The sequence below is a fragment of the Geotrypetes seraphini genome, chromosome 6 (genome assembly GCF_902459505.1).
Source record: "Geotrypetes seraphini chromosome 6, aGeoSer1.1, whole genome shotgun sequence".
NCBI lineage: Eukaryota > Metazoa > Chordata > Amphibia > Gymnophiona > Dermophiidae > Geotrypetes > Geotrypetes seraphini.
The window spans coordinates 34,031,848-34,050,610 of NC_047089.1; the positions used below are offsets into that span (position 1 = coordinate 34,031,848).

The 18,763-nt window shown below is 42.6% G+C and overlaps 1 protein-coding gene across 1 annotated transcript in view; it reads right to left on the reverse strand.

Moving 5' to 3' along the window:
- Positions 1 to 18,763, reverse strand: part of LOC117362657 (matrix metalloproteinase-20-like) — a 33,776-nt gene that overhangs the window by 14,822 nt on the left and 191 nt on the right. Inside the window, exons 2-4 of the mRNA XM_033949409.1 lie at positions 14,904 to 15,145; positions 10,705 to 10,853; positions 3,015 to 3,146 (exon numbers count right to left, since the gene is read on the reverse strand). Coding sequence (XP_033805300.1) covers positions 3,015 to 3,146; positions 10,705 to 10,853; positions 14,904 to 15,145 — 523 coding nt within the window. The remainder of the gene's footprint in view (positions 1 to 3,014; positions 3,147 to 10,704; positions 10,854 to 14,903; positions 15,146 to 18,763) is intronic.

Consider the following 18,763-nt stretch of genomic DNA (forward strand, 5'->3'; position numbering starts at 1 on the left):
CTCTTTTACTGAGCTGCGCAAACCGATTAGCGCACGCTAGTCGAATTAGCACGCGCTAAATGCTAACGCGTGCATGTTAGTCTATGGACGCGTTAGCGTTTAGCACGTGCTAATTGAATTAACACACCCAAATCGGTTAGCGCACCTTAGTAAAAGAGGAGGTAAGTTTTAGAAATTTAAGAAAGGCATTACTGAAATGTGGACACAGCAGCATACAGACATTTTAACAGGATGTTTCTGGAGGAGTCTTGGATGATCCTTCAAAGTACAGGATATCTGTTTTTTAAAAATTTTTTTACCGTGGTAATTGTATATATACAGTAGAAAATTTCCATATTGGCATGTAGAGTTGCTTCAAGTCACCCAACTCCTGCCTAACTGCTTGTTTGGACCTGAGGTTCGGAAAGGAGCTTGAGGTGGGAATTCTGCTCTCCTGTCAAGAGTTCAAAACCACCCTAAAAGGCCAATATTTGGGTTTTGGAGTTTGGTTCCTTAATTTGCTCCCCTCAGATTTACAGTTTTATCATTTCTGCCATTTACACATTTGAAGGGCAGTTCTATAACCTCACGTGTCCTCATTTGCATGTTCCATGTGCGCATAAGTATATAGAATCTTAGCACTTATGTGCATATGACAGGTGCTGAAAAGTTCTCAGCCCGATTAAGAAGAGGAATGACCTGGATATGGTTCAATCAATGATCTGAAACCATGTCAAAACATAGAATTTTGTGTCTGCAAATTGGCACTTAACGAAATAAGATAACACTCTTTTCAGCTACAGTGGCCAAATAACGCTCAGAACTGAAGAAGTTGGTTGGGCTGAAAAATTTTCAGCACCCCCTCCTAAGTATTCGCCAGGCATGGCCAACCTTTTTCTATCAGGGGCCACCTTTTGTATTTTGTTAAACTCAGAGAACCAAAACACGCATGTGCACATGCACTCATGCTATCTGGAGAATTAGGTGACACCTGTTAATTGGACTAACTTATTACATCAGCTGTAAGAGGCTAAAGTCTCCTTCCAATCAGGACAGGGATATTATAAAGGTATACTGTCCAGAAGGCCTCTGAAAGCTAGTGAAAAAATGTATTTAGGGCTCCTTTTACAAAGCATTGCTTAGTGGCACGTTGGATGCAAAGAAGCCAATTCCCACATTCAACGCATGCAAATTAGTAGCATCACTTTGTAAAAGGAGCACTTACTCCCATTGTTTCTTTTCTTTATATTTATTAACTTTTAAAGTAGCTTAACACTACTACCACATTTTACTCACCTAGCTAGATTTTAAGCTTCAATGTTTAACATTATATTGTGATTTATACCGCTTAATACACTGTCACGTCTGACCAGTTCTCTTAGTTCTGGTTTTGTTGTTTGTTCCTGTTGCATTATTACCGCTATGATTATATGCTGAGGCATGGATGTCAACCACAAACATTTTGATGTTATTGTGATGGATAAGGTCATTCCTGCCTTTGGTTGTATGTATATTTTTAAATACTAATAAAGATGATTGAACTAAAAAAAAAAAAAAAAAGCTAAATTATTTTTTCTACTTTTGCTGTCTGGCCATTTAATTTTTTCTAATTGTGTTGGCCCTGGCTGTCTGCCCCTGGTGTGCAGCATTACCTCATCTCTCTCCCTCTTTCTCTTCTTTCCTCCCTCTGCACCATTCACCATTACCAGGTCGGGAAGGTTGAGGTTGGGGCTGAGGAGACTTAACCTATGGGCTCCCCACCACAGGCATTGCCAGCCCTCTGATTTTTGGAGGGAGTAGCCAAGAGATGCACTGGGGGAGCAACATATTCCCTCCGTCTTTGCTGCCAGTCAAAGAAATTCCATTCTGAGCCACTCCCCTCCTCCTGGTGCTGCTGTAGAAACCCAGAAGTCAGCAGGACGTTTCGAGTCACCAACTCTGGGACACCAATAGCATTCTCAGTTCTTGCACAAACTAAGCATGAACAAGACGCCACATCAGCAGCAGCTGGAGGTACCCAGTGACTTCTGAGTTACTGCAACAATGCCAGAAGGAGGGGAATGGCTCAGTAGTGAATTTATTTGGCTGGCAAGACTTTGGCATTCCTACCTGCCATTTAACAGGTGCAATGAAGGTTTGGAGGGAGCCTAAACACAAAGTGTGTGTATGTGTGTGGGGAGGGGGCCAGGCCCCCCTACCCTTATGTCTATGCCACTGCTCCCCACTATCTCTGTAAAGTCAATGGCAGTTTCAAAATGAAACTCCATGTTTTCTTTAGATCCTTTGATCCTCCTCCCATTCACCTATTCTCTCTCTCTTACATGTACCCCCTCGGCCTTCACCCTATCTCATATCCCTTACCTGATCTTTGCATCCCTGTCACTAGTATATGAATTCCTTGGGTTTTCTGCTTCCCTGCCTGCAGTGGCCCTCATAACTGGTTTAACCATAACTGCTTTAACCATTATGTTGAGCCGTGCTGTGCTGCACTGGAAACTGATGTTAGTCTCTGCCTTCACCCTATCTCTTATCCTTTACCTGATCACTGGTGTATGAATTCTTTGGGTTTTCTACTTCTCTGCTGGCAGTGGCCCTTAGAAGCTCCCTTGAAATCCTCTAACGAGATCCCTGCTTCTCTGCCATAATCGTTAGGTTGATCCATGCTGCACCGGAAGTTGAGGTTAGTCTCACAGTTTAGTCTCATGAGACTTGATACAGTGGAAACAGCCTCAATTTCTGGCATCAAGTGACTCAAGCTCCTGGTTAGACCAGTGCAGCAGGAAAGCAGGGATCCTATCAGAAGACTTCAGTGAGCTTCCATGGGCCAATAAAATGAGACTGGTGGGCCTTGTTCTGGCCCAAGGGCTATGGGTTAGACAATACACTTATCCCAGAAAGTGCCAGCAGGGCATCTAAACACAATTCTGTAACAGTGTGCCTAATTGGGCCTCTGCAGACATTCAGATGTTGCCACTTAGAAGTGGGTATGCTTCTAAAACAAGGGCCAAGGCAAATTCATGAGGTAAATTGCTTACCTTTTTTAATATACCCCATGGTCCAAACTTCTTCTTCATCCAAGTGAATATCACCACCTATTCCTTCCCCTGGTTCATAGGCATGACCAAGTGTACCCCGAGGCCCATCAAATGGGAAGAAGTCTCCATGATCTAGTAACAAAAATACAGAGAAAGAATAGTAAGTGAGGATGGATTCTCACTGTAAATTTAATTATTTTGTATTTTTTTATTGATCATTATTTAATTACATGTATCATATGAAATAAAGTAAATGAAATACACAGTCCGCATCAGAGGGAAGAGGCAACAAAAAATGATTTTAACAGTTATTAATATCAAACAATGAATATAGAGCCCATCCTTCCTTCAAACTAAATCTTCATCTTATATTTAATCCGTCCTTCTAGTCCCCTACCTCACAACAGAAACTTCTTTCTCAATCAGCAATATCTCAAGCTGAGAAGGAGCAAAATAAATATATGTATTAGAATGTAAAGTTATTACACATTTGCAAGGAAATTGAAGAAAACAATTACCTCCCAAGGACATAACTCTATCTTTCAATTTCAAAATTCCTTGCGACGCAGTTGTGTGGACCTAGCCACATCCGCAAACATATGAATGGGCTGACCACAAAACTGAGACTTTTTATTCCTGAAATACTTGTTTAAAACAAGTTTTGTTTAAAAAAAGTTACAAGGAGGGTTGCTCTAGTAACAATTTCTTCTTGTGCGGATTCAAGAAAATTTGCCAAATTCAAAGACTCTTTAGCTCCCTCCTTTGCCCTCAACTATCTCAGCTTTTGGCACAGACACATACCTACAATCAAGAATAATTAATTCTTCAACTTATTTATTTATATTTCTATCCCGTCCTCCCAACAGCTCAAAACGGGTTACAAAATGACATTCACAGTGAAGAAGGAGGACATGAAGTTAAAAACAAGGATTATAGAGGGCAAAATTATTAAAAAGGAAGAGGAGATACTGATGGAAGCATACAAGGAGACGGTTTCTTAATAGGGGCGAGAGAAGTAGGTAGAAGCTTTTACACGGGTCAGTTTACAAGGTAAAAAGGAAGGTCTTTGTTGCTCTTTGAAAGGCCATTAGCGAGTCCAGTGACCTGATCTGGGTTGGTATTTGGTTCCACAGGCAAGGGATAAAGTGGCTGTATGAGCATTTGCTTGCTGTTTCTAGTTTGAGAGATCTTACTGCGGGGATACAGAGTCGTCTCTCCGAGTTGGAGCAGAGGGAGCGATTGGGAAAGTATGGTTGTAGTTTGGCTGCTATGTAGATTGGGGTTTTGTGGTGGATACTTTTATGTGCTATTGCTAGGGCTTTGAAGGCACAACGTTTATCTGAAAGCAATACCTTCTTTAAATATCTGTGTAACAAAATCTCAAGAGACAGGAGATAACAAATAGGAAAATTCAATAAACATAATGTTTTAGCTTTCATTTGTTTTTCAAGAAATTCTAATTGCCTGTACATAATCAGACTGTCTTTAACAAAAGCAGAGGGAACTAACTGATTAGGTAAATTTAAAGACACCTATCCAACAAGTCTGGTATCCAACTTGTCAATTTTCGTATCGACCTCATGAAATTTCTCTACTGTCTGTGGGGAAAAATTATGTACTTGAGGTATAGTAGTATTTATACACTCTTCAGTCCTAAGAACCACTTGTGAAATATCTTTTAAAGTAATAACTTGAGGTTGGTCCAAATTTTTAGACAAATTTGGACAAATTACAGATTCTGGAAAAGTACTGGCAACACTTGGTTGTATCTGAAGGGATTCATGCAAATTAGCAGATATTTTGTCCACCTGGGTTGTACCATTTAAGGAACCAATCCCAGGTGGGCAAGCAGGAGTAAAAAAGGGGGGGGGGGGGAGAAGAGTAGAATGTCCACCCTCACTTAATGAGCCCCTGAGATGGGCAAATCACCTATAGATCTGTAGGTGACTTAGATTGAATATGTTTATCCATTGAGCCAATAATATTTGGTATACTGGTTCCTTTAGCTTTCCCCTTCCACTTCACTATTATCATACTGTATAGGAAAATTTTACCTCAGTCTCTAGTCACCAAGTTTTCTTCCACAAAGTCCTTTCAGGCTCCTTTCGGCTCCTAAGGGGCTTCCAAGGGGCCAATCATGCCCTGGGTTGGTAGCATGGATTGTTCCTACTATTGGGCTTTTACCAGGTACTTGTGACCTGGACTGGTCACCATGAAGACAGGATACTGGGCTAGATGGATACCTGACCTGACCCAATAAGGCTATTCTTATGTTCTCAGAAGAGCCTGGTCATATCCAGAGATTACATTACTTCATTAGGGTTCATGACATAGATAACTTGGTTTGTGTTCATGTAGGTGTATGATTTTGGCATATGATTTGGAGAGAAGATTGGCTATATCTGGTGTCGTTGTCTTGATATTATAGGTTCTGGTATAGATGTCTCTTTCCTGGTTTGTAGGGAACTTGGTCATCTATCAAGATAGGAGAGGTGGTTTATGCCTTGTTTGGTTTCTGGTGGTCATAACCTGTTGTTTGTTAGATAGAGTTTTAGGCCTTTACAAAGGTTTTGGTAAGAGGAGATGTTCCTTTATTGTGCTGGTAAAGGATTCCACCATTTTTCTGCCAGGTATTGGGAGGTTGTAGAAAACTGACATATGCCCCCAATTTCTATAAAGATCGCCAAATTTGGGTGCGATCCTGAGATGCATGCACAATGTCATTGGCTAATAAGCTATATTAAGCAATAATTGGATGCTATCAATGATTGACATTAATTGGCACCAATCTACCTGCACATTATTCAAAAACACTGGGCGACCAAATCCAACAAAGGGCAAAAATGAGCGCAGCCATGGGAGAGGCATTCTGAAGATTTGGGTGCAGCATAATAGAATACTGGGAATGTGTGCCCAACTTGCATGCCAGGATTTATACCTGCTTTCCACAGGCATAAGTCCTCATACCCAAAGCTCAGTAGGGACTATCCTTTATAGAATAGTGTTGAATACTGATGTTTGAATGCCATTTATTTAATCTAGCCCATTATGTCCAGTTAGCAGTATGTGTTTTTCCAGAACTTTTCCCGAGAGGAGTGTGGTTGGGTCATCATTATGGCTAAATTTAATCCCCCCTTTTACTAAGCCGTGGTAGAGTGCTAAATGCTACGACGACTGAGTGTCGGAGCTGCGTTGGAGCATTTAGCGCTCCAGGCCATGGTAGAAACCTCTACCACGGCTTAGTGAAAGAGGGCCTTAATTATTAAAATTGGGGACGAGGAGTTGATTTATGGGCTTGAAGGGGAAAGGAGTGACGCAGGGTTAAAGGTTCACCCGAAGTTTAAATTTACTCTTGTACTAGCTTTGCTAGGGTTGAGTCAAATTCTGATTGCTTAATATCTCTCTCTCTGCCTCATAATCTTAAGAGCATTATCTTTGCTGCATTCCAGATTACAGGTAAGAGGCTGAACATCTTTTGGAAAGAAAAACAGAATTAGCTAAATCCTTTACTATTATTTGCAAACAATTTCCTCCTTCTTCCACAGAGCTAAGCAGAGGCAACTTCTCGTAGTGCTTTGTCTTATTGTTTCTCTATCCTTGTCTTGCTTGCTACTGGATTACATCTCTTTTGCTGAATCTGATCATTTGGGCGAGGCTGATTGATACTAAGGTTTTAAACAGAGATAAAGGTTAAGCCTCTGAATAAAGCTGAATTGTTTTCCTATTTATCACAGATTACAGAGAAACCATGGAGTTAAATAGGTTTTAAGGCACTTTTTTTCAAAACTGGTTTCATACCGAAAACAGAATGGCTATATAGATAGCCATAGGATGTGTGAAATTTGCACTGTTAGGCATTTATTTGTAAGATCTATGGCATTCAGTGAAATAATTCTCAAAAATAAAAACTTGCATTTATGCAGAAAACAGCTTTTTGGAGCTCACCTCCTTCAATTGATGTCATTCCATGAAAAGATGGATTTCCACAAGCAGAATGGAAACATCTGTCTTTCATACTGCTTGTGCTTTTTTTTTTGCCCCCTAAAGTGTTGCTGTGTTTGCTTCCTGAAGTGATCTGCGTCTCCAGCTTATTTGATTGGGAGCCATCTATAACCTTAATATACTAGATTCAGTAAAAGGCACCCTAATTTGGTGCTCTGGGTTGGGCACTATTTATAGAACAGTACATTGCACTGGTATCCACGCCAGTGGTGTTGTGAGGGTAGGAAGCGCCCTGGGTGGTGGCATCCCCCCTGGCCCTCCGTTATGCACCTAATCTAATCTAATCTAATCCTTAGGTTTGTATACCGCATCATCTCCACGTTCGTAGAGCTCGATGTGGTTTTCAGTAGGAGAAATAGGAAGGAACTACAACAGAGGGTTAGAGGTAGAAGTGTGAAGAAAATTTAGAGGACTTGGGATGCCAAGATATAAGAGTTTCCTTGATTCCTAAGTTGGAGGGAGACTTACATTTTTTGAGAAAAGCCAGGTTTTCAAATGTTTGTGGAAAACTTGGAGAGAGCTCAAGTTCCGAAGAGGGGAGGTAAGGTTGTTCCAGAGCTCAGTGATTTTGAAGTGGAGGGAGGTCCCTAGCTTTCCTGTGTGGGAAATGCCTTTTAGCGAGGGGAAGGATAGTTTTAATTTGTGGGAGGATCTGGTGGTATTAGGGTTTGAGGAATTCCAAGAAAGAGGGATAAAGGGAGGGAGGATACCATATAGGATTTTGAAAGTTAAACAGGCGCATTTGTAGTGGACCCTGGCGATTATCGGAAGCCAGTGGAGCTTGGCCAGGAGCAGGGAAACATGGTCAAATTTACTTTTAGCGAAGATGAGCTTGGCCGCGGCATTCAGAATCCGTTGGAGTCTGTGGAGGTTTTTCTTAGTTAGGCTTAAGTAGATAGAGTTGCAATAGTCCAATCTGGAGAGGATGATGGATTGGACAAGGAGGGTAAAATGTTTTTGATGGAAGCAGGATCTAACTTTCTCTAACCTCTGCTCTTTTTTTTTGCCCCCCTGCCACGCTCGCATTCTCCCTTTCCCATACCTCTTTAAATCTTCACCAGTGTGAGTAGCTTCTCCGGCCCGCTGCTCACACCGGCGTTGGCTTTCCCTCTGACATCACTTCCTGGTTCTGCAACCAGGAAGTGATTTCAGAGGCAAGCCAGGTCAGTGCGAGCAGCAGGCCGGAAAAGTTGCTCACGCTGGTGCAGATTTAAAGAAGTACGGGGGAAGGGAAGGCACAAGTGTGGTGTGTGTGTGTGGGGAGGGGGTGGAGAGGTGCCGGCTCCCCCACCAAGATGGTACCCATGTAATTTCTGCTACATATGGATCTCCTGAATTCTATTAGTGACCGCCCTGGTCCTGCCCACATCCCTCCTGTAGCCATTCCCCCCTTTCAGTTGTCTGCCAAAATATTTGTGTGCGCATATCCTAACTGCAGCCAATTAACTGCAGTAATTGGTTGTTAGCACTAAATTATTGCTAGTTATCGGCTCATTAGTTGATTAAAATGTGTGCATAATTTTCAGAACCATGTATGGAATCGGGGGGTGGGGTGGGGGGGTTATTCTGGAAGTGGGTAGGGTACCAACCTCTAGGAGTAAAATATGTCCATAAATCACCAGAATAATAATAATAATAACTTTATTTTTGTATACCGCCATACCCAGGGAGTTCTAGGCGGTTCACATCAATTAAACAAAACTTGATAAGAAATTACAATAAACTATATTTACAAGTAATGAAGATATTGGAACAAAAATTAACAAGAAATTACAATTGATCATAGTTACAATTGATCATAATGAGTAGGTCCTTGGAGTTAGTGAGATGGGGGAGATCAAAAAGAGGGGGGCAGGGGACCGGGAGAGTTAAGTCATTTGAGGGGGGGGGGGAGAGGAAAATGGACGAGAGGGGATTAGGGATATTGAGCGTGGAATAAATGAGTTTTGAGTATTTTTCGGAAATCAAGGTAGGTGTGGGCCTTGAGTAGAATTTGGGCTAGCCAAGGGTTCTGTTTGGCTGCCTGGAAGGCAAAGGTTTTGTCGAAGAACCTTTTGAGGTGGCATAGTTTTAGGGAGGGGAAGGCGAAAAGATTGATTCTGCGGGAGTGACATATGCACATGCTAGGCTTTCAGATTTGCACCATACTGTAACTACGAGGTGTGAAAAGTTTGGTAAAAATGCAAGTTAAAAAATGTATCTTCCATCGAGGGTTATACACTTAGGCCCTCTTTTACAAAGGTGCACCAAGCGTTATAGCACGGATTTAGCGCATGCTAAATCAACGCGTGCACTAACCGCTAACGCGTCCATAGGATAGCATGCATGCATTAGCGTTTAGCACATGTTTAGCGTGCAGTAATATTTATCACATTCTAAAAAGCATAGCGCACCTTAGTAAAAGAGGAGGTTAGTCCAATGAATTTCCAGTTTTTTCGCAAGCAGTTTTTCCTATGATACGAGAAAAATGGAAACTCGCTGGACTAAGTGTACAGTATAGCCCTCTGTGGAGACTATGCTGTATAACTTGATTTTCTACAAAGCTTTTCAAACTACCCTCAGATATGTACATCGTTGATAGCATGCACTTTGTAGGTGGGTGTTCATAAGGGAGGAGTCTGGGTGTATACATGTAAAATATAGAATACTATAGGTTATATGTATAATCCCCGGAATCTAGGTGCAAGCAATTACATCAGTTCTTATGGCTCATATATGTGCATGTGTCTAAATGCATATAAGTGTAAATATGGGTTCATAGACAAAACCGCCGAAGACAAAGGTGCGCGCCGACAACTGAGCGCAAGATGGAAGCGTGCGCCGAAGAAAAAGAGTGTTTTTAGGGGCTCCGACGGGGGTTTTTGTTGGGGAACCCCCCCACTTTACTTAATACAGATCGCGGCGGCATTGTGGGGGGGGTTTGGGGGGTTGTAACCGCCCTCATTATACTGGAAACTTAACTGTTTCCCTGTTTTTTAGGGAAAAAATGAAGTTTTCAGTAAAATGTGGAGGGTTATAACCCCCAAAACCCCCCACAACGCGGTACGATCTGTATTCAGTAAAATGTGGGGGGTTACAACCCCCAAACCCCCCCCAACGCCCCCACAACGTGGTGCGATCTGTATTTTTCAGTAAAATGTGGGGGGTTACAACCCCCCAAACCCCCCACAATGCCCCCACAACATGGCGCAATCTGTATAAAGTAAAGTGTGTGGGGGGGGGTTCTCCCCCACACACCCCCGTCGGAGCCCTTTAAAACAGTCATTTTCTTCGGCGCGCGCCTCCGCATTGCGCTCAGTTGTCTGCGCGCGCCTTTGTCCCGGCGCGTTTTTGACCTGACACCGTAAATATGTGATTATTCTAGTTTTCAATACAGTAACAGAAAGTAGGTACCTAGGTATTGGAGCTAAAAGAAGCAGCTGCCTGTGGTATTTGGAGAAGAGAACATGAGTCTGAAGTGTGTACCACTTGTGCTTTTGCTTGCTATGGTTGAGGACATTCTCACGGACCAATTTCCTGGTCCTGCTAAAAGGAAGCTAACTTCACCCTAAATACCTAATGCAGTTTAGGCTCCTTAGTGACTTACCTATTTCCAGATACATAAGTGCTTTTAAATTTTGGCCCTGTAAATGTGCATTGTAAAACCCCCTCCCACAAAAAAACAGTATTAAGAAGTAAAAGAACATACCCTTAGAAGCAAATTTAATCATAATGTCAGCATCTTCATTGTCTGTTTTGACAAAATTTAGTGGTGTAACATCACTCCAGACCTTCAGTGACATATTAATGGCTTTATCCACCTCTTTAGCTGTTAGTTTTCTTGTATAGTTTACTAACCTGAAAATTAGAAAAAAAAAAGTAAAGAAAATTAAATTTTTTACTAGCTAATTTCTCAGCATGGAATTGCATATTATGGTCTACAAAAGTTTAAAATCATTTCCTGTAACATCTTTCCTTGGACACAGCAAATGGTTTACAAATGAAAGTAATGGAGAGAAGACCTGGTTAGGCCACTGTTGGAAACAGGATAATGGGCTAGACAGACCATTGCTCTGATCCAGTATGACTATTCTTATATTCTTAAACTATTACAGATGGTTTACATATAGAATAGGACAACCTCTAACAACCAAAACGCTAGCTGACACAATCAGGAGAGTTTATAAGTATGCAATGTATTTGATGAGCTCACAACATTAAGGGCTCCTTTTACGAAGGTGTGCTAAGCAGATTAGTGCGAGCTAGCCGAAAATCTACCTCCTGCTCAAAAGGAGGCGGTAGCAGCTAGTGCGTGGTAATTTAGCACGTGCTATTCCGTGCATTAAGGCCCTAAACGCGCCTTCGTAAAATGAGCCCTAAATAGGTGTGTGTGGGGGGGGATTTTGAACAGATTTCATGTGGGAAATGTATACACTTCCCCCTCCCCATTCGCGGTTTCATATAATCGCGATTTTTTTCTGGGGAGGGGGAAAATAAAAAAAGCAGTCTTAATTTTAAAACAACCCATATTTTTTCCTCCCTGCTGCCTTCCCGGCCTTACTTGGTGGTCGAGGGCTTTCGGGGCAGGAGCGATCTTCCTGCGCTCCTGCCTCGTGCAGATCGCCATGAGGAAATGGCTGCTGGGAGTTCCCGTAGTCTCTCGAGACTATGTCGGGAACTCCCTAGAGCCATTTCCTCATGGCGATCTGCATGGGGCAGGAGCGTAGGAAGACCGCTCCTGCCCCGAAAGCCTTCTAGACCACCAGGTAAGGCCGGGAAGGCGACAGGGAGGTGGGAGTGGGTCAGAGCCGGATAATCGCGGTTTTTCACCATTCGAGGTCTGGCTCTGCCCGTATTCCCCGCGAATGACAAGGGAGAAGTGTATTCACTCATGTAAAATTGCAGATTGACAATTGCCCTCTGCCTGCATGTGGCAGGAGAGCAACATCACCTCTCCTTTCCCCCTCCCTATCGTCTGTCTCTCTTTCCTTCCTACAATGCCCCACCTCTTCCCAAAGATTCAATTAGAACTCAGCACAGCACATCTTGCCTTCCCCTCAACAGAACTTCATGTGTCAGGGGTAGGGAGGGGAGAAATGATGACCCCCGAGATTGCAAGCAGAGAAGACAGGGAGGATGAGAGCATTGTCCACAAAGACGGAGAATGGAGGAAGCAGGGAGGTGAGTTTAGGCAGGAAGATGAACAGCTCCATTTTAGCCCTATTCAGTTTTACATGGCGGTGAGACATCCAGGCGGCAATGTCGGAAAGGCAGGCTGAGACTCGAGTCTGGGTTGCAGTAGAGATATCTGGTGTGGAGAAGTAGATCTGGGAGTCATTAGCATAGAGGTGATAAAAATGAATTGGGTGATAGGTGCCTATCTTCTTAGGTGCGATTCTACAAAAACTAGGTGTCTATTGTATGGCACCTAATAGCGTCTGACTCCAAAGTAGATGTATTCAGGGGCAGAGATGAACTTAGGCATCGCTAGGCGTGATTCTCTAAAGGACCCTAGGCGCCTATAAAGAAGGCCTTTAAAACCCTGGCCTACATTAAAGGCACCTAAATTGCAAGTTAGGTGCAATTCTGTAATAGGCACTTAAATGGGATTTACAAGAGATAGAGGCCTATCTTTTTAGATGCCATTTATAGAATTTCCCCCTTAATGTTCAGTGCTGCATACGTCTAACAGTGCTATAGAAAAGATTTGTCTATGCAGGTAACATAAATATCATTCAATAATTTCATTTTCCTGCATATAATAATATCATAATATATCCTAATATACAATACAAATAAAGAATAAAGTTATCCAAATATCACTATCAATATTTCTTTCATTTGTGTGACACTGTTTTGATTAAAAATCAATAAAGCATTAAAAAAAAAAGAAAGAAAAAAAAAAGATTTGTACCGTGTTTCCCCGAAAATAAGACACTGTCATATTAATTTGGGTCCCAAAAAAGGCACTAGGTCTTATTTTTGGAGATGTCTTATTTTTTTTCATGTACAATGATCATCTCTCCTTCCTCTCCTCCACTCCAGTTCTTTCTGTTTCCTTTCTCTCTCCCACATGTGCAGCATTTTTCCTCCCCTCTTACCCATCCCCTTGTGCAGTATCTTTTTAGCCCTCCCTCCCTCCCATCCCCTTGTGCAGCAGAACCCTTGCAGCTTCTATCCCTCCCTTCCTCCCATCCCCCTGTGTAGTATCTTTCTATCCCTCCCCGCCGCTGCATACCCTCCTTGCCCCTTCCCTCCCCCGCCGACCCATCTCTCCCTCCAATCCGAACCACAGGACAGAAATAAATACCTTGCAACAAACCGGCAGTGTCGGCAGCAATCTAGACAGGCTGCTTTGCGGCCTGGGCCGTTCCTCTGCTGCGTTGCTGATGATGTCATCAGTGATGCGGCAGAGGAATAGGGGAAGTGCTGCTGCCGCCAGCGACTAGGGGTTTATTTTCAGGGGTAGGGCTTATATTAAGACCTAACCCGAAAATCATGCTAGGGTTTATTTTCAGGGAATCACGGTAGTAGCGGTAGTGGTAGGTACAGTAGGTATATTTCTGTTTCTGGAGGGCTCCTATAGGGGTGTAGCGAGAGTGAGTGGGGCCCGGGGTGGTGGTGCCCCCTTCTCCTGCCCTCTTTCCCCACTCCCCCTGCCACACGTGCGTGCCCCTTCCCCGTACATTTGTATCTTTGGCGCGAGCAGCCACGAACTTGCTATCGGTGTCGGCTTCTGAACTCTCTCTGACGTCACTTCCTTCCTGGAAGTGACATCAGAGAGAGCACCAAAGTCAATGCAGGCAGCAAGTTTGTGGCTTCTCGCGTGGAACTTTAAATGGTATGGGGGGAAGGAGGCACGCATGTGGCAGAGGGAGGAGTAGGAAGGGGGAGGCAGAGAGCATGAGGGGTGCCAGCGCCCCAAGGAAGACTTCACCCATGGAGGACTGCATCCCCTTACTACGCCACTGGGCTCGCAATTAGAAAGACTTTGAGTTAACATGGAATTTGAACCAGAGTTCCTTAGTTTAAAATCCACTGTACCAGTGGCATAGTAAGAGGGTGGGGGTGGACCGGCCCGGGCGCTGTCTCACTGGTGGCGCCGGCATCTGTTCCCCCCCACCCCACTCACACCCTTTTTTCCCCGTCCTCCGTACCTCTTTAAAATCTTCATTAGTGCGAACAACTTCTCCAGCCTGTTGCTCACGCAGGCCTGACTCCCTCTAATATTACTTCTGGGTTGCGGGGCAAGGAAGTGATGTCAAAGGGAAAGCCAGCGTGAGTAGCAGGTTGAGAAGCTGCTCATGCTGGCAAAGATTTAGAGGTACGGGGTGGGAAGGGGCAGTGCGAGTGTGGTGTGGGGGCATGGAAGGAGTGGAGGGGTGGAGAGGAGGGCACAGGGGGTTGGTGCAGAAGGAGCGGGGAGGCAGTGGCGCAGTGAAGGTGACCAGCGCCCAGGGCGGTGGCACCCCTTTCCTGCCCTCTTCCCCATCCCCTGTCATCCGTGCCCCTTCCCCGTACCTTTTTAACTTCGGCGCAAGCAGTGATGAAGTTGCTGCCCGCGTCAGCTTCGGAGCTTTCTCCGACGTCACTTCCTCCCTCTGATGTCAGGAAGTGACTTCAGAGGGAGAACCGAGGCCGGTGTGGGCAGCATGTTGGAGATGCTGCTTACGCTAGTGAAGAGTTAGAGGTACAGAAGAAGGAAAGGCACATGCATGTGGTGGGGGAGGATCAGGGGGCAGAGAAGAGAGCGGCGGTGCCCCCACCAAGATGGAAGCTTAACACCATATACCATAAAGTAATTTGATCTGTTTTTGTGCTTCCAGTTACTCAGAAACATATGGCACAATTACCAAACACATTGCTTAGAAAGTGCATGAAAGACTTGTGTTAGAACACATACTCTACCGATAGGTTATGATATTCCACGTCCATTTGGACTTGTTGGCATATAATTCATAATTTTCTACATCTGGGACTCCACATCGTGGTTCCTTCATCAAAGCCAATGTCTCAGGATTCAATGACCCAGTAACATCTAAGCCAAAAAAATCCTGTAGTTTCCTAATTTTGCTCTGGAAAGTCCCAATATATCTTTTTCTTCGGTGTGGAGAGATCCCATCCATGCTGTAAAACTGCTGTAGGTATTTCTATATAATAATATAATAATAAAATCTATGTTATTAGATGTTTGTTCAGCAAGTGCAGTTTTTATACATTAATTTAAAGATATAAGAACATAAGAATTGCCGCTGCTGGGTCAGACCGGTAGTCCATCGTGCCCAGCAGTCTGCTCCCACGGCGGACCCTAGAATGTATTGAATGAAATATTCTAAGATATATACAGAAACATATTTTTTATAGGCATAGGATGAAGTTAAGAGGTGATAGGCTCTGGAGTAATCTGAGGAAATACTTTTTTATGGAAAGGGTGGTAGATGCATGGAACAGCCTTCCAGAAGAGGTGGTGGAGACAGAGACTGTGTCCAAATTCAAAAGGGTCTGGGATAGGCACGGGGGATCTCTTGGAGAGAGAAAGAGATAATGGTTACTGCGGATGGGTAGCTCTATGACCTCACAATGCAGGTGCACAGAGCCTTAGCCTATAGGAAGAGGAGATGCAAATGTTAAGAGCCTTAGCCAATAGGGAGAGGAGGAGATAATGGTTACTGCGGATGGGCAGACTAGATGGGCCTTTTGGCCTTTATCTGCTGTCATGTTTCTGTATTTCTATAATGCAGTGCAGATTTCTAGTAGTTTAATACAATATTGCCATGCATTACATTTGCACTCAAAGAATAGAATTTGCAAAGAATTTGCAGGGGTGGTGTTAGAGGGCTGCAACAGGCCATAAAGAGCCCCAAGCTGAAAGAGGCAGAGCCTTATGGGAGCCTTATGGGAAGTGCCCCATCCCAAACTTCTGCCCTGGGCTTCAGCATCTCTAACACTGTCCTTGGGAATTTGGGTAACCGAACAGCTATTCTGCAAATTTTCTGGGATGAAACCGCCTTCCTTTTAGCTGTCAAAATTAGGGTTACCAGATTTCTTAAAGAGGGCACATGGCCCCACCTGTCCCGCCCTAGCTTTTCCCAATTCCACCCCCACATAAACCTTGTCTCTTCTTCCCCGAGTCTGGGCCATGTCTGGAGGGCCTTTGAGCATGCGTGGATGCAATGCAATGATATCATAGGCCATGCTTTTCTATGGAAAAATCTTGCAGTAAAGCAATGTGCATAGGTCTGTAATGCCCTAGCAATACCCTCTCCTTAATCCTGGGAACATTTCCCTCTATGGAAGTCCTTTTGTATTATTAGTTGGCCAATAGAGGCTAATTTTCAGTCAGGCCAACTGTCCTCTATGGGGCTACTTTTATGCGCTATGTGAAAAGTCCAAAAAGGTTCTATGCCTGCTTTAAATAGGCTCCTACAATGACACTTCCAGTTGTGCATAAATGCTCTTGCAAAATTTATTTCCACTGCAAAGGAGTAAATACGTGCATGAACTCTGTGGATGTGCATGCATATTTTGGGGTCCTTTTATTAAGGTACGCTAAACAATTTAGTGCACTCTAAAGATTAGCGCGCGCTAAGTGCTAAGGCGCCAATTATATCCTATGGGCATCATAGCATTTAGCGTGCACTAAATCGGTTCGCACACCTTAATAAAAGGGCCCCTTTATAAAACATATTGTGTACATTGCACCTCCACCACCTCCATTATTTCTAGAATCAGAAAATAATATTAAAGATTGAACTAGGCCAGTTACTGGGCAGACTTGTACGGTCTGTGTCTGTGTATGGCCGTTTGGAGGAGGATGGGCAGGGGAGGGCTTCAATGGCTGGGAGGTTGTAGATGGGCTGGAGTAAGTCTTAACAGAGATTTTGGCAGTTGGAACCCAAGCACAGTACCGGGTAAAGCTTTGGATTCTCGCCCAGAAATAGCTAAGAAGAAAAAAAAAAAAAATTTAAATTGAATCAGGTTGGGCAGACTGGATGGACCATTCAGGTCTTTATCTGCCGTCATCTACTATGTTACTATGTTACCCCTGCTCTGCCCAAACGATGACCTGAGACCTCCTATCCAAAGATCTCATAAAACCAGGTGCTAAATTCCATTGCACACTCTTTGTATTGTATAAAACAGGCTTTACATATGACGAAAATATATACATTTAAATAGAATTTTCTAATATTTATTAAAATGAAAATCAATAAGAGAAGTTTTAAATAAACGATTTGTTCAGTGTTACAGTACATTAGATAACATTACAATTTTTATATACCTCTATAACGAATCAAGAGCTGGACATACCCATGATCTGCTACATGATACATTCAAAATCTAGATAAAACTCTACATCTAGAACTAGATAAATTCTACATCGAATGGTGCCATATTGGTAACAGTGTCTTTGGAAGATATATAGACCTGGTAAAGCTTTACTTTTAGCTAATAGTATGAAAATAGTAAGTCAATCATTTACAAATATAAACTATCCCCCTCTTTTACTAAGGTGCGTTAACCAATTAGCGCAAGCTAAACGCTAACGTGTCCATAGACTAACATGCACGCATTAGCGTTTAGCGCATGCTAATCAGTTAACGCACCTTAGTAAAAGGATCTACAGGAATGAAAATGTTAATGATCGCGGGGTTGTCATTGTGGAATAAGTTATCTAGTCAAATAAGACTATTGGCTCCTTTTACGAAGCTGCGCTAGCGTTTTGAGCGCACGCAGTAAATTACCATGTGGTACGCTTCTAGAATAATGCCAGTTCAATGCTGGCGTTAAGGTCTAGCGCGCAGGGAAATTTAGCGTGCGCTATTCTGCACGTTAAGGCCCTAACGCACCTTAGTAAAAGGAGCCCTATGTTCAGAATACTCTACTTTTTCAAAAAATTGCTTATGACAAAGTTATTTGTTGATGCAAATTTTTAATATAGAATGATACCAGATTTATGAACATTTATGAAAATTTTTAAATTAATATGGGGCCCATTGATGTCATTTGTAGATCTATTATAGTTTTGAATTTGTTGTTATATCAATTGCACATCCAGAGGGGATGGGTGGGGTGGGTGGGAAGGATTGGGTGGGGGTTTGCACAATTAAATATTTGCATATTTGGAAGCGTATGAATTTACTTTATCAATAACTTTATATATAATAATTTTTACAGGGGAAATATGTTGATCTCATTATATATTGTAAAGACTTTAGGTGATGTATAAAGTGTAAAATGTATTCTTTTCCTTGTATTCACTTAATGAAAGTATTAAAAATGAATAAAGATTATAAAAAAAAATAATAATATAGCATGATATTTTCTCTGAAGCTGTTCTTATTCCCTAAGTTAAAGCAGATGATTATTATTTAAAGTAATGTAAATGGCTCCTTCTGTGTCAATGGTTACAGGAGCAGTGTTCTTGGATTGTTACGCTTTAATGTATGTGTACTTTTATGTTTTTATGTATGTAATCTTTAAACCGCTGAGAATTTTGGCGGTATAGAAATTTTCTAAATAAAACATATTCTTCAAATAAAAACGTTTTCAAGGATTTACAGAATAAACCATAATAATCTAACACTCTAAGCTTAATGGGTAATAAATTCCAATCTTCGGCTGCCCAGAATTGAAATGTCAAAGTAAACGCAGATTTACAAACAACTTTTTTTATTTTTGGGGGGGGGGGAACCAGGATAAGTGCTAAATATCTTCTGGCTATTCTTAATCTATTGAAGTCTGAGAATAGTATCAAAGTGTTGATG